Source organism: Crinia signifera, chromosome 3 (assembly GCF_055691185.1).
Source record: "Crinia signifera chromosome 3, ASM5569118v1, whole genome shotgun sequence".
In the NCBI taxonomy this organism is placed as follows: domain Eukaryota; kingdom Metazoa; phylum Chordata; class Amphibia; order Anura; family Myobatrachidae; genus Crinia; species Crinia signifera.
In genome coordinates, this window is record NC_139219.1 from 30,798,000 (window position 1) to 30,813,197 (window position 15,198).

The 15,198-nt window shown below is 46.7% G+C and overlaps 1 protein-coding gene across 1 annotated transcript in view; it reads left to right on the forward strand.

The window, feature by feature from the left end:
- The window catches only part of LOC146062856 (calpain-8-like), a 57,510-nt gene that overhangs the window by 22,472 nt on the left and 19,840 nt on the right, over positions 1-15,198 (forward strand). Inside the window, 1 exon segment of the mRNA XM_083174862.1 lies at positions 6,814-6,989. Within this exon segment, the coding sequence (XP_083030988.1) occupies positions 6,814-6,989 (176 nt within the window).

Below are 15,198 nucleotides of genomic sequence, written 5' to 3' on the forward strand. Positions count from 1 at the left end.
ACCTCCCCTATTTTAATCCCCCTTATTTCTGGGTCTGTCCGTATTAAACATGCAAGTGGTTCTATAACTAGTGAGAATAGTGCCGGGGATAGGGGACAACCCTGGCGAGTGCCCCGTTTTAATTTAAATGAATTTGAGATATACCCATTTACTGAGACTCTTGCCACTATTGATGCATATAGCATCTGAATCCACTTGACAAATTGGGGTCCAAATGCCAATTTTCGTAACACAGCCCACATAAAATTCCAATCCACTGTGTCGAAAGCCTTGGCTGCGTCCAAGGACACAACCAGGGCTTCCGACTTTAAACTCTGGCCTCTCTGTAGGTGAAGGTATAAACGTCGCAAGTTCTGAGCTGTGGCTCTCTCTGGCATAAACCCTGCCTGGTCTGGGTGTACTACGGAGGTTATTACTTTATTAAGCCGTGTGGCTAGGATTCTCGCCAGTATTTTTACGTCGGTATTTAACAACGAGATTGGCCTATATGATTCAGGGAGTAGAGGATCCTTATCTTTTTTATTATCAATATAATCAGTGCCTCTGACATAGTAGCCGGGAGTGAGCCCCATTCCAATAATGAGTTAAACAACTCTGTAAGGTAGGGAACAAAAAAGTCTGCAAACTTTTTATAGACTTCAGCAGGAATACCGTCCCTTCCCGGCGCTTTAGAAGCCGGAAGGGATGATATAGCCTGGCCTACCTCCACCCTAGTGAATGGGACTTCTAGCAGATTTGAATCTGCCTGAGAGAGGGATGGCATATCTATTGGACTCAGGTACTCCTCTATCTGTTTTTGATTTGTTATACACCCTGAATCATATAGGTCAGAGTAATACCCCGAAAAAACCTCCACCATTTCTCCGGCCGTATAGCATATTTTCCCTTGGGGGTTTTTGATACTAGATATTGCATTATTACCGTTTTCGCCTTTGGCCAAATATGCCAGATAGCTACCCCCCACTTCTGTCTGATAGTAATGCCTATGCCTGGAGAACTGCATCTGTCTTTTTGTCTTATCATACAAGTATTCCACCCACTCCTGTTTTGCTTCCATTAGCTGTATTCTGACACTACCATTCCCAGAGCTAATATATTCCCTTTCAAGCAACTGGTATTTATTTGCCAAATTGTCTTCCTCTATCTTTCCCTTTCTTTTTATCTCTGTGATCTTTTTTATGAATGTCCCCCGCATCACTGCTTTTAGTGCATCGTGTTTAATGTCAATGTTAGAATATTGCCTGTTATCCAAGACATATCCCTCCCAATCCTGAGTCAGGGCTCTATCTGTGCCCATCTGCTCCAACCAAAAGGGGTTTAGTTTCCAGGCCACTTCTCCACGATCCAACGTTAGATCGATAGTTAACAGGATAGGAGAGTGGTCTGAGATCCCCCGAGCAAGGTATTTTACATCAGTAATTGCGGGAGCTAGTATAGGGGATATCAAGGCAAGGTCTATTCTTGAGTAGGTGTTGTGTGAGGGTGAGTAGCATGAGAACTGTAACAACTCTTGATTCCTCTGCCTCCAGATGTCTATTAAACCCAATTCCGCTATTATTTTAGAAAAGGGGGTGGGGGCACCTTTATTCAAGGTAGACATTTTTACGCCACACTCTTTCCATCTATCTAAGTTTTTGCACATTACATTATTAAAGTCCCCCATGCAGAGTATAGGGATTTCAGGATAGTCTGCTATGAATTTTAATAATTCATGGAGGACCTCATTGTTGTATGGCGGTGGTATATAGATGGCTATTATGTAGAGAGGTTTATAATTTACTACAGCTTTAAGAAATACAAATCTTCCTTTTGTGTCTAGCAAGCTCTTATCGACACGGAAATTCACAGTTTTTTTTACCAGCACTGTTACACCTCTGGCGTTCTGGGAGAAGGTTGAATGAAACGCGGATCCGATCCAAGGCTTTTTTAATGCCTTGATCTTGTCTCCATATAAGTGTGTTTCAGATAGACAGATTATATCTGCCGAGTATTTACGAATCTGGGACATCACAAGGGATCTTTTGATGTTATTATTTAGACCTCTGACATTCCAGCTCATAATATTCAATCCTAGTGCTCGTTTAGTCATAATGTATATTTATATATATTTTTTGGTTCATAGTATTAATGAGCACAGCTAACTTCGCTCTGTGTTCTGCGAATATTGCATTAAGATACATAACAGTTTGAGTTTCAAGCTTTTTCTCACTGACCTTAAACATCCATATTGAAAAGACTATTAACAATAAAAAAAAAAAATAATAATAATAAAGACATACATTTATAGACCACATCCCAGACATCTTCCCAAGTATCATCCCTGGTACCCACCCTAGCCCGCCCTGTATAACCTCACCCCGAGGAATACCTAACTCCCTAGATAAAATAAACTACCTAACTTACCCCTTTTGGGAGATGCAGGAAATAATTTCCCACCGCTATCTGTAGTTTATGGTTACTCCCCCTTTACTTAGTCGTTACCCTGGTGAAGGGACAAACATCAAAAAAAAAAAAAAAAAAGAAACCTACAGTATATATCTCTCACTTCCTTGACTAGAAAATCCACCACATCGCCTGGAACCCCAGTTTTATCTATCATATTCTCCACCTTCTTAAATAGTGTATTCCCATAGAGGAGAGATTAGGTGCAAGAGTACACCTAGTATATGCCAACCAGAATCTCTATTCTCCTACTTTAGCTACTGGTGCCTCAGAGAGGGAAGGACCCGAAAAGAAGATGGAGGGAAAAAAATTAATAAATAACTGAGTAAGTAGACCACCAATGCTGCAATATGTATATAGCTAGAGAATCTACCTCATCACGTAGACCTACAGTTTTATCTAACATAGTCGGCATCGTCTTAAATGAGGAAAAGAAAAAAAAGAGAGAAGAAAAAAAAAAAAAAAAAAACATATAGGGAAACACCAAAAAAAATAATAAAAAATAGATACAGTACCAGTGTATATCTCTCATTTCCTTGGCTAGAAAATCCACCACATCGCCTGCATAAAAATAAATTAACAACCAGAATGTCCGTTTTGTGCCAGCAAGTATCTATAAGGGTTACGTATGTATATATAAAGGACACAGACATTATTTCCCAAATATAGACCATATAGACATAAGTTGTAATGGAAAATCTACTTCATCACATAAATTCTCCCACTTTATCTCCTGGCACAAAAAAAAAAAAAAAAAAAAAAAAAAAAAATTTAATGTATAAACCCCCAATCTTCACATAGTGCGGAGACGCTCCTCCACCCATTTTTCTGCTTCTGCGGCATTGTTAAAAAAATGGGTTGAGTCCTCATAAACAACTCTCAGTCTCGCTGGGAACTGCATTGAATACTGTATATGTTTGTCTCTCAATTTGCGTTTGACCTGTGAAAAGCTGGCCCGGCTTTTCTGTACCTCAATGGCAAAGTCAGGATACAGAGAGACTGCATGATTGTCATACAGAAGTGCACCCTTTGCTCGGGCCAAACGTAGCACAGTGTCCCTGTCTTTGAAATGCAGGAAGCGAACTATTAATGTTCTTGCAGGGGCTCCGGGCTTAGGTGCTCCCCCCGGTATTCTGTGTGCCCGTTCAACAGCAAATTGTTGAGAGAATACTTCCTTCGTGAATAGTTGTGTCATCCAACTTTCAACAAATTTTCCTGGATCGGTGCCCTCGGTTCTCTCTGGAAGGCCTACTATTCGTATATTGTTTCGCCTCAGTCTGCCCTCCATATCTGAGAGCTTAGATTGAATTGTTGCCACTTGGGTTGATAAATTCTCCACTTTTCTTTTTAACGGGGAGGAGTCATCCTCCAGCTGCGATATACGATTCTCTGTTTCTGTTACCCTCTCACGCATTTTCTGCAGATCTTGTCGGAGCAGGGACACATCTGACTGTACTTGGCCAATTTTTTCCGTGACCCTGTGCTCTGATTCAGATATTGCTTGTATTATTTGCTGTGTAGAATGGACTGGCTCGTTAATGGAGCTGTCTATTTCCGTATGTGGGGCTGGTGAACTTGGAACACTTTGTGTGTTGGATCTGGACGACTGAGCATTTCGTGAGTACTTTTCTAGCTTAGCAGCTGCCGCCGCGGCAGTACCAGTCTTCCCCATAATTCAATTCGAGCAGGGTGGGATAGATAGGGAAAACAGTTACGTGCAAAAGATTAATACGGACCAATGATTTTCCCTTTCTCTTGTATCCCGGTAAGAAAGTGACCAGCTTCAGAATGGGCACCTGTCTGCGTCAGTGTGTCACATAATTAAGGGGGCCTTGCAGTGTATACTTAGTCCACAACTATTATCCTCCACGGCTTCCCCTTTAAATTCACAGCGATGAATAAATGGTGAGGCAAAAAAAAAAAAAAAAAAAAATATATATATATATAGTACCTTTAGTGGTGTACCCACCGCACAGAGCTCTGCCCCCAACTCCTGGTATACTCCACAGGTCCAGGAAGTACCAATATCGGCCGGATCAGTTGGTTTACCACAACTTTATTTTATGTGTCCACTTAGAAGAAGAGAGGGACCGCAAAGTAATAGTAGCACCTCTTTATTATCTGGCAGCTGCTGGTATCTGTGCTTCCAGGCTGTCCTATGGCAGATGCTTTACTGCAGCCAACACACCTGCTTTATCTTTGCCCCACAACTCCGTGCACCTGTGCCGCAGTATAGGGCTCAATGAGCCCAGCAGTTGTGTCCTTAACAGTAGTAGCCAGGGGTGTCTGAAGCCAGCTTAGCTCAGTGGTGTCCAATTCTCAGCGCCAGTGAGCCGGATTGTCTGTGCCGACTCTTTGCGCAGTCTTTCAATGTAAGCAGGGCAGCAGGGAGCCTGAGACTCGTTTCAGACGGGGGAGCGAGAGCAGGGTCCTGCGTGACTGCCTCTCGCCTGTCCGCCTCTTGTCTGTGCCGCTGCCCGACGCTCACGTCCCGGCTCTGTCTACACGCGCGCCCGCCGGAAGTCCAGCGTGTGTCCCTCGAGGCGGCCGTGCAGCAACTCAGCGAGGGGGAAACAGTTCCGTCGCTATCGTGAGGGACCTGCAGCCAGCGTCTCTCATTCAGATCAGGCTCCACGCGCGTAAGGTACAGGACATAGGTACATAGCATTTACCCGTACATCAACAACAATCATTGGGGTTTCTTTGGGTCTGCAGGATTTCTTGAGGCTTCACCAGGGGGGATCAAAGCATGATAGCGCGGATAAGCGGAGGGAGCTACAGCGTGCCGCTGCTACACCATACTACTCCAAGTCACGCCCCCGGGTTTTACACCTTCTGACAATTTGATCGTACAGTACCTTTCCTCCTGCAACTTTTCTACAGACACCAAACTCTAATGATGTATTCACTTGCCCTTGGACATGACACAAATCTGCACTTTGTCAGAATGCATTGTGTAACTGGTTCATATCGCATTACGGGACATATAATGCAACGTTAAAGTTGCAGGAAGGTTGGATTATACCGTACTGCTGAGTATGCTCAGGATTGTACAGTAGTGGTGTTTTTCCAGTTCTCATCGGGTTTTTGGCCACTGGTGGTAAGTGTAGATTTGCCCATAGCAACCAATATGTTTATCATTTGTAAGATGCAATAGAGAAGTGATAAATGTAATAGTGTTTGAGTTTATGGAGATCTGGAATTTCGGTTAAGATTGCCATATTTACAATGGCGGGGCCTACCTGCAGTGTTCAGTAGGACCCAGGACCATCACTGTCTAATGGGCGTGGGTCTGGGCCCTAGTAATGAGTACCTGTTCTTCCCACCTCTCGGTGCCACTGGCAAAACCATCCTGGACCCCTCCGATTACCTGGGCCCGGCACAGCTATTGGTGCTGGTTTTTGCCTTGTAAATGATTGCCATTTTTAAAAAAAATATGGACAATCTTGGCCGAAATCTAGGATATAGGGGGGGGGGGGGGGGATCTTAGAATGCACACCCAATATACATGAGGTGCTATCATGCTGGGACTTGTAGTTCTGCAATATACATGAGGTGCTATCATGCTGGGACTTGTAGTTCTGCAAAGAAAAACACGTGGTGCAGATGCACACTCCATATTATTAATCAATCAATCAATAACAGAGGTTCTTGGTATATCAATTGGCCAAGAAATATTTGCCCACCAACCAGCTTCACGGTAACCTCATTTCTGGTGGGTCCCTAATACTGAGTTTGGATCTGGGGCGGGGAACCCCAAAAAGGCCAGCATAAGCAAGTTACCCCAGGGCAGCACACAAGTGAAAAAACTAAGCTAGAAGTGTGTTAATAAGAAAGTAGCAGAAGCTAGAGGTTAAAATGTGTAGTGCTAGAGAAAGTATAATATTAGTGAAAATTAAATAGTGCTAAATAAATGTTAGGATCTAAGGAAACTCGGACCCTATCACATTTCTCTGTGGGAATCCAATTGGTTGCTACAGGCAACATCACCATCTTTCATTTTTAAAAATGTATATAAACGGGGTCGGGAAATCGTGTCTGTGCAGTTCCATCTATACGGACGTTTTATCCAGACCAGTCAAACTGCAACTTGTATGGACAGCCAGGCAATACCTGGGACCAAAGGGGTTGTGAGACCAAAAGATGGACAGGTGGATCCTATTAATGGGAACTCAGACAACAGAGCAGAAAGGGGAACAGCAGTCACCAGTGTTAACCAATCACATAGTATTTATAGTGCACAGATTTTTTATCTATACGTATATTAGCAATACTGCGGAATAATAACTATACCATTAATCACAACTTATTACGCTCTTACATACTGAACAACATTGTCTCCTCTTATTAATACTCTTCTTTCACAAATAGCAACATTTTGGACCAACCCGCAGTTCAGGGTCACCCTGGAGGACGCTGATGAAGACCAGAAAGGAAACGCAGGAGCCTCGCAATGTGCGCTTGTCGTTAGCCTGATGCAGAAAGAGCGCAGGAAGAAGAAGCCCCAAGGAGAGGATTTATATCCGATCGGTTACTATATATATAAGGTTAGTGTCCGATTATTCAAGACCAGACAGTCCTGATTCCAGAGAGCCAAGATGTCAGGAGGTCGCTCATCGCTAACGTTATTTCCTCAGCAGCCACACTCAGAACAGTCAGGACTTGGGAACTGGTTTAAGGGGTCACAGAGGATTTCAGCACTCAAACTTGCACTCGCCTAACTCATGGGGAACGGATCTAAATGGATCCTTCTGCAATAACGGTGGTGGTAACCATCATCCGCGGGTCTCAGAGGAGGGGGCGGAGCTAAAATGTCCACAATCGTGTCATTTTAAGCCCCGCCCCTCCACGGAGATCCGTGAATTGGGATATTTGACATCCTGGGGGTGGGGCTTAATGACGTCACACTCAAGCCCCGTCCCCGAACTGCAGCTGCAAGTCTCCTCTGCTGATAGTCGGCAACCCTGAAGTCCCATCATGCCTTGCCCCGGTTTTGCTATTAGGAAATGCTAAAACTAAAGCGAGGCATGCTGGGATGTATAGTTTCAAAACCACTGGAGGACCAAGGTTGGACATGCCTGGTCTAGTCTGTCTTTTATATTTGTGAACAGGGGAAAAATCATCAATGGTCGCCGACCATCGCATGATTTCGCCCCCATACGGTCCCCTGTTAAACATCCATTCTCAATCCGCCGGGGATATTCGAATTACAAATCTATTCTGCTTGGTGAGCCAACGTGAATCAGGCTCTGAGACCACCAATTTTTTTAGATTTAAGGCCCCCATACACTAGCCGATTTTGGTCCGATTTCGGCCAGATCAGTCGGATCTGGCCGAAATCGGACCAAAATCGGCTAGTTTTGATGTCCCCTCAGATCCGATGCGCGGTCCCGTGCGCATCGGATCTGCGTCGGGTGGTCGGACCTGCTGCACGTCCGACCACCCGACTTGGGACCTAGTGGGGCGGCGCGGCGGTGGAGGGAGCAGGGGGGGCTGGGGACGCTGCGGGGGACACAGGCGGCATAGAGCTGGGCAGGGGGAGCCGGCCGGGAGCTGTCAGTAATGAATAAAAAAAAAAGCCCATACAATGAATGGGCGGCCTGTGATTGGCTGAGCGCTCTCTCAGCCAGTCAGCAATTGGCTGAGAGAGCGCTCAGCAGCCAATCACAGGCTGCCCATTCATTGTATGGGCTTTTTTTTTTATTCATTACTGACAGCTCCCGGCCGGCTCTCCCTGCCCGGCTCTATGCCGCCTGTGTCCCCCGCAGCCCCCCCTGCTCCCACCAGCAGCCCTGCTCGGTAGCCTCCCCCCCCCCCCTGCTCCCCGGGTTTTTTACATGTGATAAATCGAGACGATTTATCACATGTAAAAAATGGCACATCAAGTGCCAATCTAATCAAGCTCCCCCGGGGAGCAGCAGGGGAAGCTCAGGGGGAAGTCGGGGGCGACTTGTCCTAAGGACAAGTCGCCCTAGTGTATGGGGGCCTTTAGGTTTAATATTTGAAAAAGGTTCCACATCGGCAGAGTAAAATGAATGAATGATAACATAGCAGTAAAAAAAATTCGAATCAAATGAGAGAATAGGAATAAACTTGTACAAATGCTTACAGGTAACTGGTCTTTTCTGGCCACCGTCATAACTAACTCAATTTTATAATTGCTCAACCGAGTATAAACTTATCACACAGAGCTGTGCACACTGGGGTATCAGACAGAGCTGTGCACACTGGGGTATCAGACAGAGCTGTGCACACTGGGGTATCAGACAGAGCTGTGCACACTGGGGTATCAGACAGAGCTGTGCACACTGGGGTATCAGACAGAGCTGTGCACACTGGGGTATCAGACAGAGCTGTGCACACTGGGGTATCAGACAGAGCTGTGCACACTGGGGAATCAGACAGAGCTGTGCACACTGGGGTATCAGACAGAGCTGTGCACACTGGGGTATCAGACAGAGCTGTGCACACTGGGGTATCAGACAGAGCTGTGCACACTGGGGTATCAGACAGAGCTGTGCATACTGGGGTATCAGACAGAGCTGTGCACACTGGGGCAGTTGGGCTAATACTCCAGCATTTTCTTTTCCAGTTAATGTCACATGTATTCACTATTCTGTCACCCATTGGGGCTGATTCTGTGTTGCACGGATCTCTGTGCATGAACGTGTATAGCATAGAGCACATACTAAGAATGGAAAATTATGTATCTCTTATATATTTGGCTACATCTGTCACTCAAAGTGTGTGAGTGTGTCTCTAACGCTGGGTGGAGCCTCTGACTCACATGACTGACTCACATGACAGAGAACCAGCCCAGTGAGCCCACAGTGCCAGACACCCTCTGCCTCCCCATGCTGCTCCACAGCCACCAGGTGAGCGCCCCCCGCCGCCCCCCCCCCCTCCCGCGATTTGCGGCACCCCCACCCCCCGCGACCCCCCCTACCGCGATTCGTGGCAAAACACCCCCGCCCCCCCTCCCGCGATTCGTGGCACACCCCCCCACCCGCGACCACCCCCCTCTCACGATCTCACACCCCTCCCCCCCTCCCGCGATTTGCGCTAAAACACCCCCCCGCCCGCGATTCGTGGCACCCACCCCCCTCCCGCGATTCGCGGCACACCCCCCGTGACCCCCCTCCCGCGATTCCCGGAAAAACACCCCCCCCCTCCCACGATTCGCATCACCCGCCCCAGCAACCCCCCCCCTCCCTCGATTCGCGACCCCCCCTCCCGCGATTCGCAGCAACCCTGCCCCTGCAACCTCCCGTGATTATCGGCACACCACCCCCCTCCCGCGATTTGCGGACACCCCCCACCTCCCCCTCACGGCAACCCCAGGATTAAATGGCACATGCAAAACACTGACATGGCTATGGTCGACAATGAAAAAGGTTGACATGAGTTTTTGAAGATTTTTTTTTCAATTTTTGAATGTTTTCATATTCATTCTCATGTGTCAGCATGGACACCATTGAAGAGCCACCCCCCGCGACTCCCTCCTCCAGTGATTTGCAGCACACACACAAGCCCCCCCCCCCCACGACCCCCCCTCCCACGATTCACGGCACCCCCCGCGACATCCCCCTCCCACGATTCGCGGCAACCCCCTGACCCCCCCCTCCCGCGATTCGCTGCAAACCCCCGTGTCCCCTCCCGCGATTCGGGGCACCCACACCCCCCGCAACCCCCCCTCCCGCAAATCGCTGCACCACTGTCCCCACCCGACCCACCCTCCCGCGATTCATGGACACCCCCCCCCCACGCGATTCACGGCAACCCCAGGATTAAATGGCACAAGCAAAACACTGACATGGCTATGGTCGACAATGAAAAAGATTGACATGAGTTTTTGAAGATTTATTTTTCATTTTTTGAATGTTTTCATATTCATTCCCATGTGTCGACATGGACACCAATGAAGTGCCACACTTATGTCAACATTTACATGTGTTGGACAAAAAAAGGGGAAAAGTCGACACACAGTGTCGAAATTAGGGCGCTGAGTATATTATAATGCAAAAAAAAAAGAAGAAATTTTTCTTTTTGTATAAATAATTGTATTCAATTAAAAAATGATGAATAATACACAATGACAATTTAATCTGAGAGCTGCAGCCTTCTCAGTGTACAAGTGTTAGTACACTACAACTGATTGCCTGCAGGAAACCTAAAGCAACCCGCTGGAAATCAGAAGACAAAAATGGACAGAAGAAAAAGAATAGAAAGCTGCGCTAATGTGTTATCTAGTACCATGGAAGAATGCACTTACAACAAAGGGGTGTGTTATAAAATATTTTACTGAAAATATTGAATGCTAAATAGACATTTATTTTTAGAAAAAAATGATAACAATATACAAATGCTAATCAAGTTGGCCACCTAAAAACATATATCAATATAGGTTAATACAGATAACAATTAGTTGATAATCATGAACAGTAATAAAATGTTTGAAGACATTATAGGCAGGTCCTGTCTTTCTAGTAAAAAAACCACTTTGAATGGAGTGGTATATAACAGTCACAGTTTGTTATAAAAGACGCTGTAACTGCGTCTCTCACCTGCGCCTCCAGGCGCTGCTGGCTAGGTCTGAGTGTCCCTCCAATGCAGCCGGGGAGGGGAGCTGGCCAGATTGTTGTTGTTGCTGGCAGCCGCTCTTACCCTCCGGAACCGTGACGCTAAGATGTAAAAAGCGGTGGCGTCTCTCTCACAGACGCTGGGTTCTCTGGTGCAAAGCTGGAGTTCTCAGGGTGCCGGATGGAAATGCAGCAAGGTGGCGGGTGGATACTGCCGGTGCAGGTGCCGTGATTAGTCTGCTGTTTTAATGGTCGAGCAGTATGCAGAGAGTATTTCGCAGGCTGTATGTACCGGTTGACTGGACAATCCCTCTAACGCGTTTCGCCCCTATTGTGGGGGCTTTTTCAAAGAGTGAATTTGAATTTTGAAAAAGCCCCCACAATAGGGGCGAAACGCGTTAGAGGGATTGTCCAGTCAACCGGTACATACAGCCTGCGAAATACTCTCTGCATACTGCTCGACCATTAAAACAGCAGACTAATCACGGCACCTGCACCGGCAGTATCCACCCGCCATCTTGCTGCATTTCCATCCGGCACCCTGAGAACTTCAGCTTTGCACCAGAGAACCCAGCGTCTGTGAGAGAGACGCCACCGCTTTTTACATCTTAGCGTCACGGTTCCGGAGGGTAAGAGCGGCTGCCAGCAACAACAACAATCTGGCCAGCTCCCCTCCCCGGCTGCATTGGAGGGACACTCAGACCTAGCCAGCAGCGCCTGGAGGCGCAGGTGAGAGACGCAGTTACAGCGTCTTTTATAACAAACTGTGACTGTTATATACCACTCCATTCAAAGTGTTTTTTTTACTAGAAAGACAGGACCTGCCTATAATGTCTTCAAACATTTTATTACTGTTCATGATTATCAACTAATTGTTATCTGTATTAACCTATATTGATATATGTTTTTAGGTGGCCACCTTGATTAGCATTTGTATATTGTTATCATTTTTTTCTAAAAATAAATGTCTATTTAGCATTCAATATTTTCAGTAAAATATTTTATAACACACCCCTTTGTTGTAAGTGCATTCTTCCATGGTACTAGATAACACATTAGCGCAGCTTTCTATTCTTTTTCTTCTGTCCATTTACATGTGTTGACCTTTCTGTGTTTATTTTTTCTTGTAGCGATTTGTGGCACACCCCCCCCCGCGACCCCCCCTCCTGCAATTCGCGGCACCCCCCACCCCGTGCCCCCCCTCCCGCAATTCACGGCACCCCCGCGACCTCCCACGATTCGCAGCAACTCGCGACCCTCCCGCGATTCACGGCAACCCACCGTGCCCCCTCCCGCGATTTCCGGTACCTCCCCCCCCCCATATGCCCACACACCCCTATCACTACCCAGCTTCCTGCTCTCCTGAATCGTAACTTTCACCACTGGGGAGTCGCTGATGCTGTGTTGCCCACATACCCCTATCATGCCTCATAGCTCAGCCTCCTGCTCTCATGCACCCTAACTTCCACCCAGTAGGAGGAGTCACTGACTCAGGGCCACCGTCCTGTACTCCTGTACTGCCACGCTGGACCCCCACCCACTGGCAGAAGCTGCACAGTGTTTCCAACCCTCCTCTTTAGTCCCCCTTATGCCCACACACCCCTATCACTACCCAGCCCCCTGTTTTCCTGTGTCGTGACCTCCGCCAGTGGGGAGCCGCTGACTCAAAAACACCCTACTATACTATTGCACACACACACACACACCTACCTAAACAACACGCACACACAGCCCCCCCACACCCACAAATGTCACTGTACCATCCACACTATCAATGTACATCTTACTCTGTAACCGCTTTTTAATTAAACAAAACAATACACACCCCCTTCCAAATCATATGCTCACTATTTGACACATTTCACCTATAACTCAAGTTGCAATACAGGGCATCTTTCATACAATTCTAACCATATTTCTCATATACAAACGTTCACAAATTAAGGGGGCGCAGCCCATTACGACCGTGTGAAGAGCGCCTGTAGGGCGCAATGAATCACCTAGTTTTGTATATATCTGTCCTATTGTGAGTTCTGTCGGACAGCTCTGTCTTTCCATGAAATACAGTAGGATGTTTTGGGAAGGCAACTGAGTGGCCTCCATCCAAATGTACAGAACCACCCTGACTCGGTATAAGGGAGTCAATTGTGACTCGCCATAAGGGAGTAAATCGTGACTCGGCATAAGGGAGTAAATCGTGACTCGGCATAAGGGAGTAAATCATGACTCGCATAAGGGAGTAAATCGTGACTCGGCATAAAGGGAGTAAACCGTGACTCGGCATAAGGGAGTAAATCGTGACTCGGCATAAGGGAGTAAATCGTGACTCGGCATAAGGGAGTAAATCGTGACTCGGCATAAGGGAGTAAATTGTGACTCGGCATAAGGGAGTAAATTGTGACTCGGCATAAGGGAGTAAATCGTGACTCGGCGTAAGGGAGTAAATCGTGACTCGGCGTAAGGGAGTAAATCGTGACTCGGCATAAGGGAGTAAATTGTGACTCGGCATAAGGGAGTAAATCGTGACTCGGTATAAGGAAGTAAATCTTGCCTCGGCATAAGGGAGTAAATCGTGACACAGCATAAGGGAGTAAATTGTGACTCGGCGTAAGGGAGTAAATCGTGCCTCGGCATAAGGGAGTAAATTGTGACTCGGCATAAGGGAGTAAATCGTGACTCAGTATAAGGGAGTAAATCGTGACTCGGCGTAAGGGAGTAAATTGTGACTCGGCGTAAGGGAGTAAATTGTGACTCAGCATAAGGGAGTAAATCGTGACTCGGTATAAGGAAGTAAATCTTGCCTCGGCATAGGGGAGTAAATCGTGACTCGGCATAAGGGAGTAAATCGTGACTCGGCATAAGGGAGTAAATCGTGACTCGGCATAAGGGAGTAAATCGTGACTCGGCATAAGGGAGTAAATCGTGACTCGGCATAAGGGAGTAAATCGTGACTCGGCATAAGGGAGTAAATCGTGACTCGGCATAAGGGAGTAAATCGTGACTCGGCATAAGGGAGTAAATCGTGACTCGGCATAAGGGAGTAAATCGTGACTCGGTATAAGGGAGTAAATCGTGACTCGGCGTAAGGGAGTAAATCGTGACTCGGTATAAGGAAGTAAATCTTGCCTCGGCATAAGGGAGTAAATCGTGACTCAGCATAAGGGAGTAAATTGTGACTCGGCATAAGGGAGTAAATCGTGACTCGGTATAAGGGAGTAAATCGTGACTCGGCGTAAGGGAGTAAATCGTGACTCGGTATAAGGAAGTAAATCTTGCCTCGGCATAAGGGAGTAAATCGTGACTCAGCATAAGGGAGTAAATCGTGCCTCGGTGTAAGGGAGTAAATTGTGACTCGGCTTAAGGGAGTAAATTGTGACTCAGTTTAAGGGAGTAAATTGTGCCTCGGCATAAGGGAGTAAATTGTGACTCGGCATAAGGGAGTAAATTGTGACTCGGTATAAGGGAGTAAATCGTGACTCGGTATAAGGAAGTAAATCTTGCCTCGGCATAAGGGAGTAAATCGTGACTCAGCATAAGGGAGTAAATTGTGACTCGGTATAAGGGAGTAAATCGTGACTCGGCGTAAGGGAGTAAATCGTGACTCGGTATAAGGAAGTAAATCTTGCCTCGGCATAAGGGAGTAAATCATGCCTCGTGTAAGGGAGTAAATTGTGACTCGGCTTAAGGGAGTAAATTGTGACTCGGTATAAGGGAGTAAATCGTGACTCGGCATAAGGAAGTAAATCTTGCCTCGGCATAAGGGAGTAAATCGTGACTCGGCATAAGGGAGTAAATCGTGCCTCGGCATAAGGGAGTAAATCGTGCCTCGGCATAAGGGAGTAAATTGTGACTCGGCATAAGGGAGTAAATCGTGACTCGGTATAAGGGAGTAAATCGTGACTCGGCATAAGGGAGTAAATTGTGACTCGGCATAAGGGAGTAAATTGTGACTCGGCATAAGGGAGTAAATTGTGACTCGGAATAAGGGAGTAAATCGTGACACAGCATAAGGGAGTAAATTGTGACTCGGCGTAAGGGAGTAAATCGTGACACAGCATAAGGGAGTAAATTGTGACTCGGCATAAGGGAGTAAATCGTGACTCGGCGTAAGGGAGTAAATTGTGACTCGGCATAAGGGAGTAAATTGTGACTCGGTATAAGGGAGTAAATCGTGACT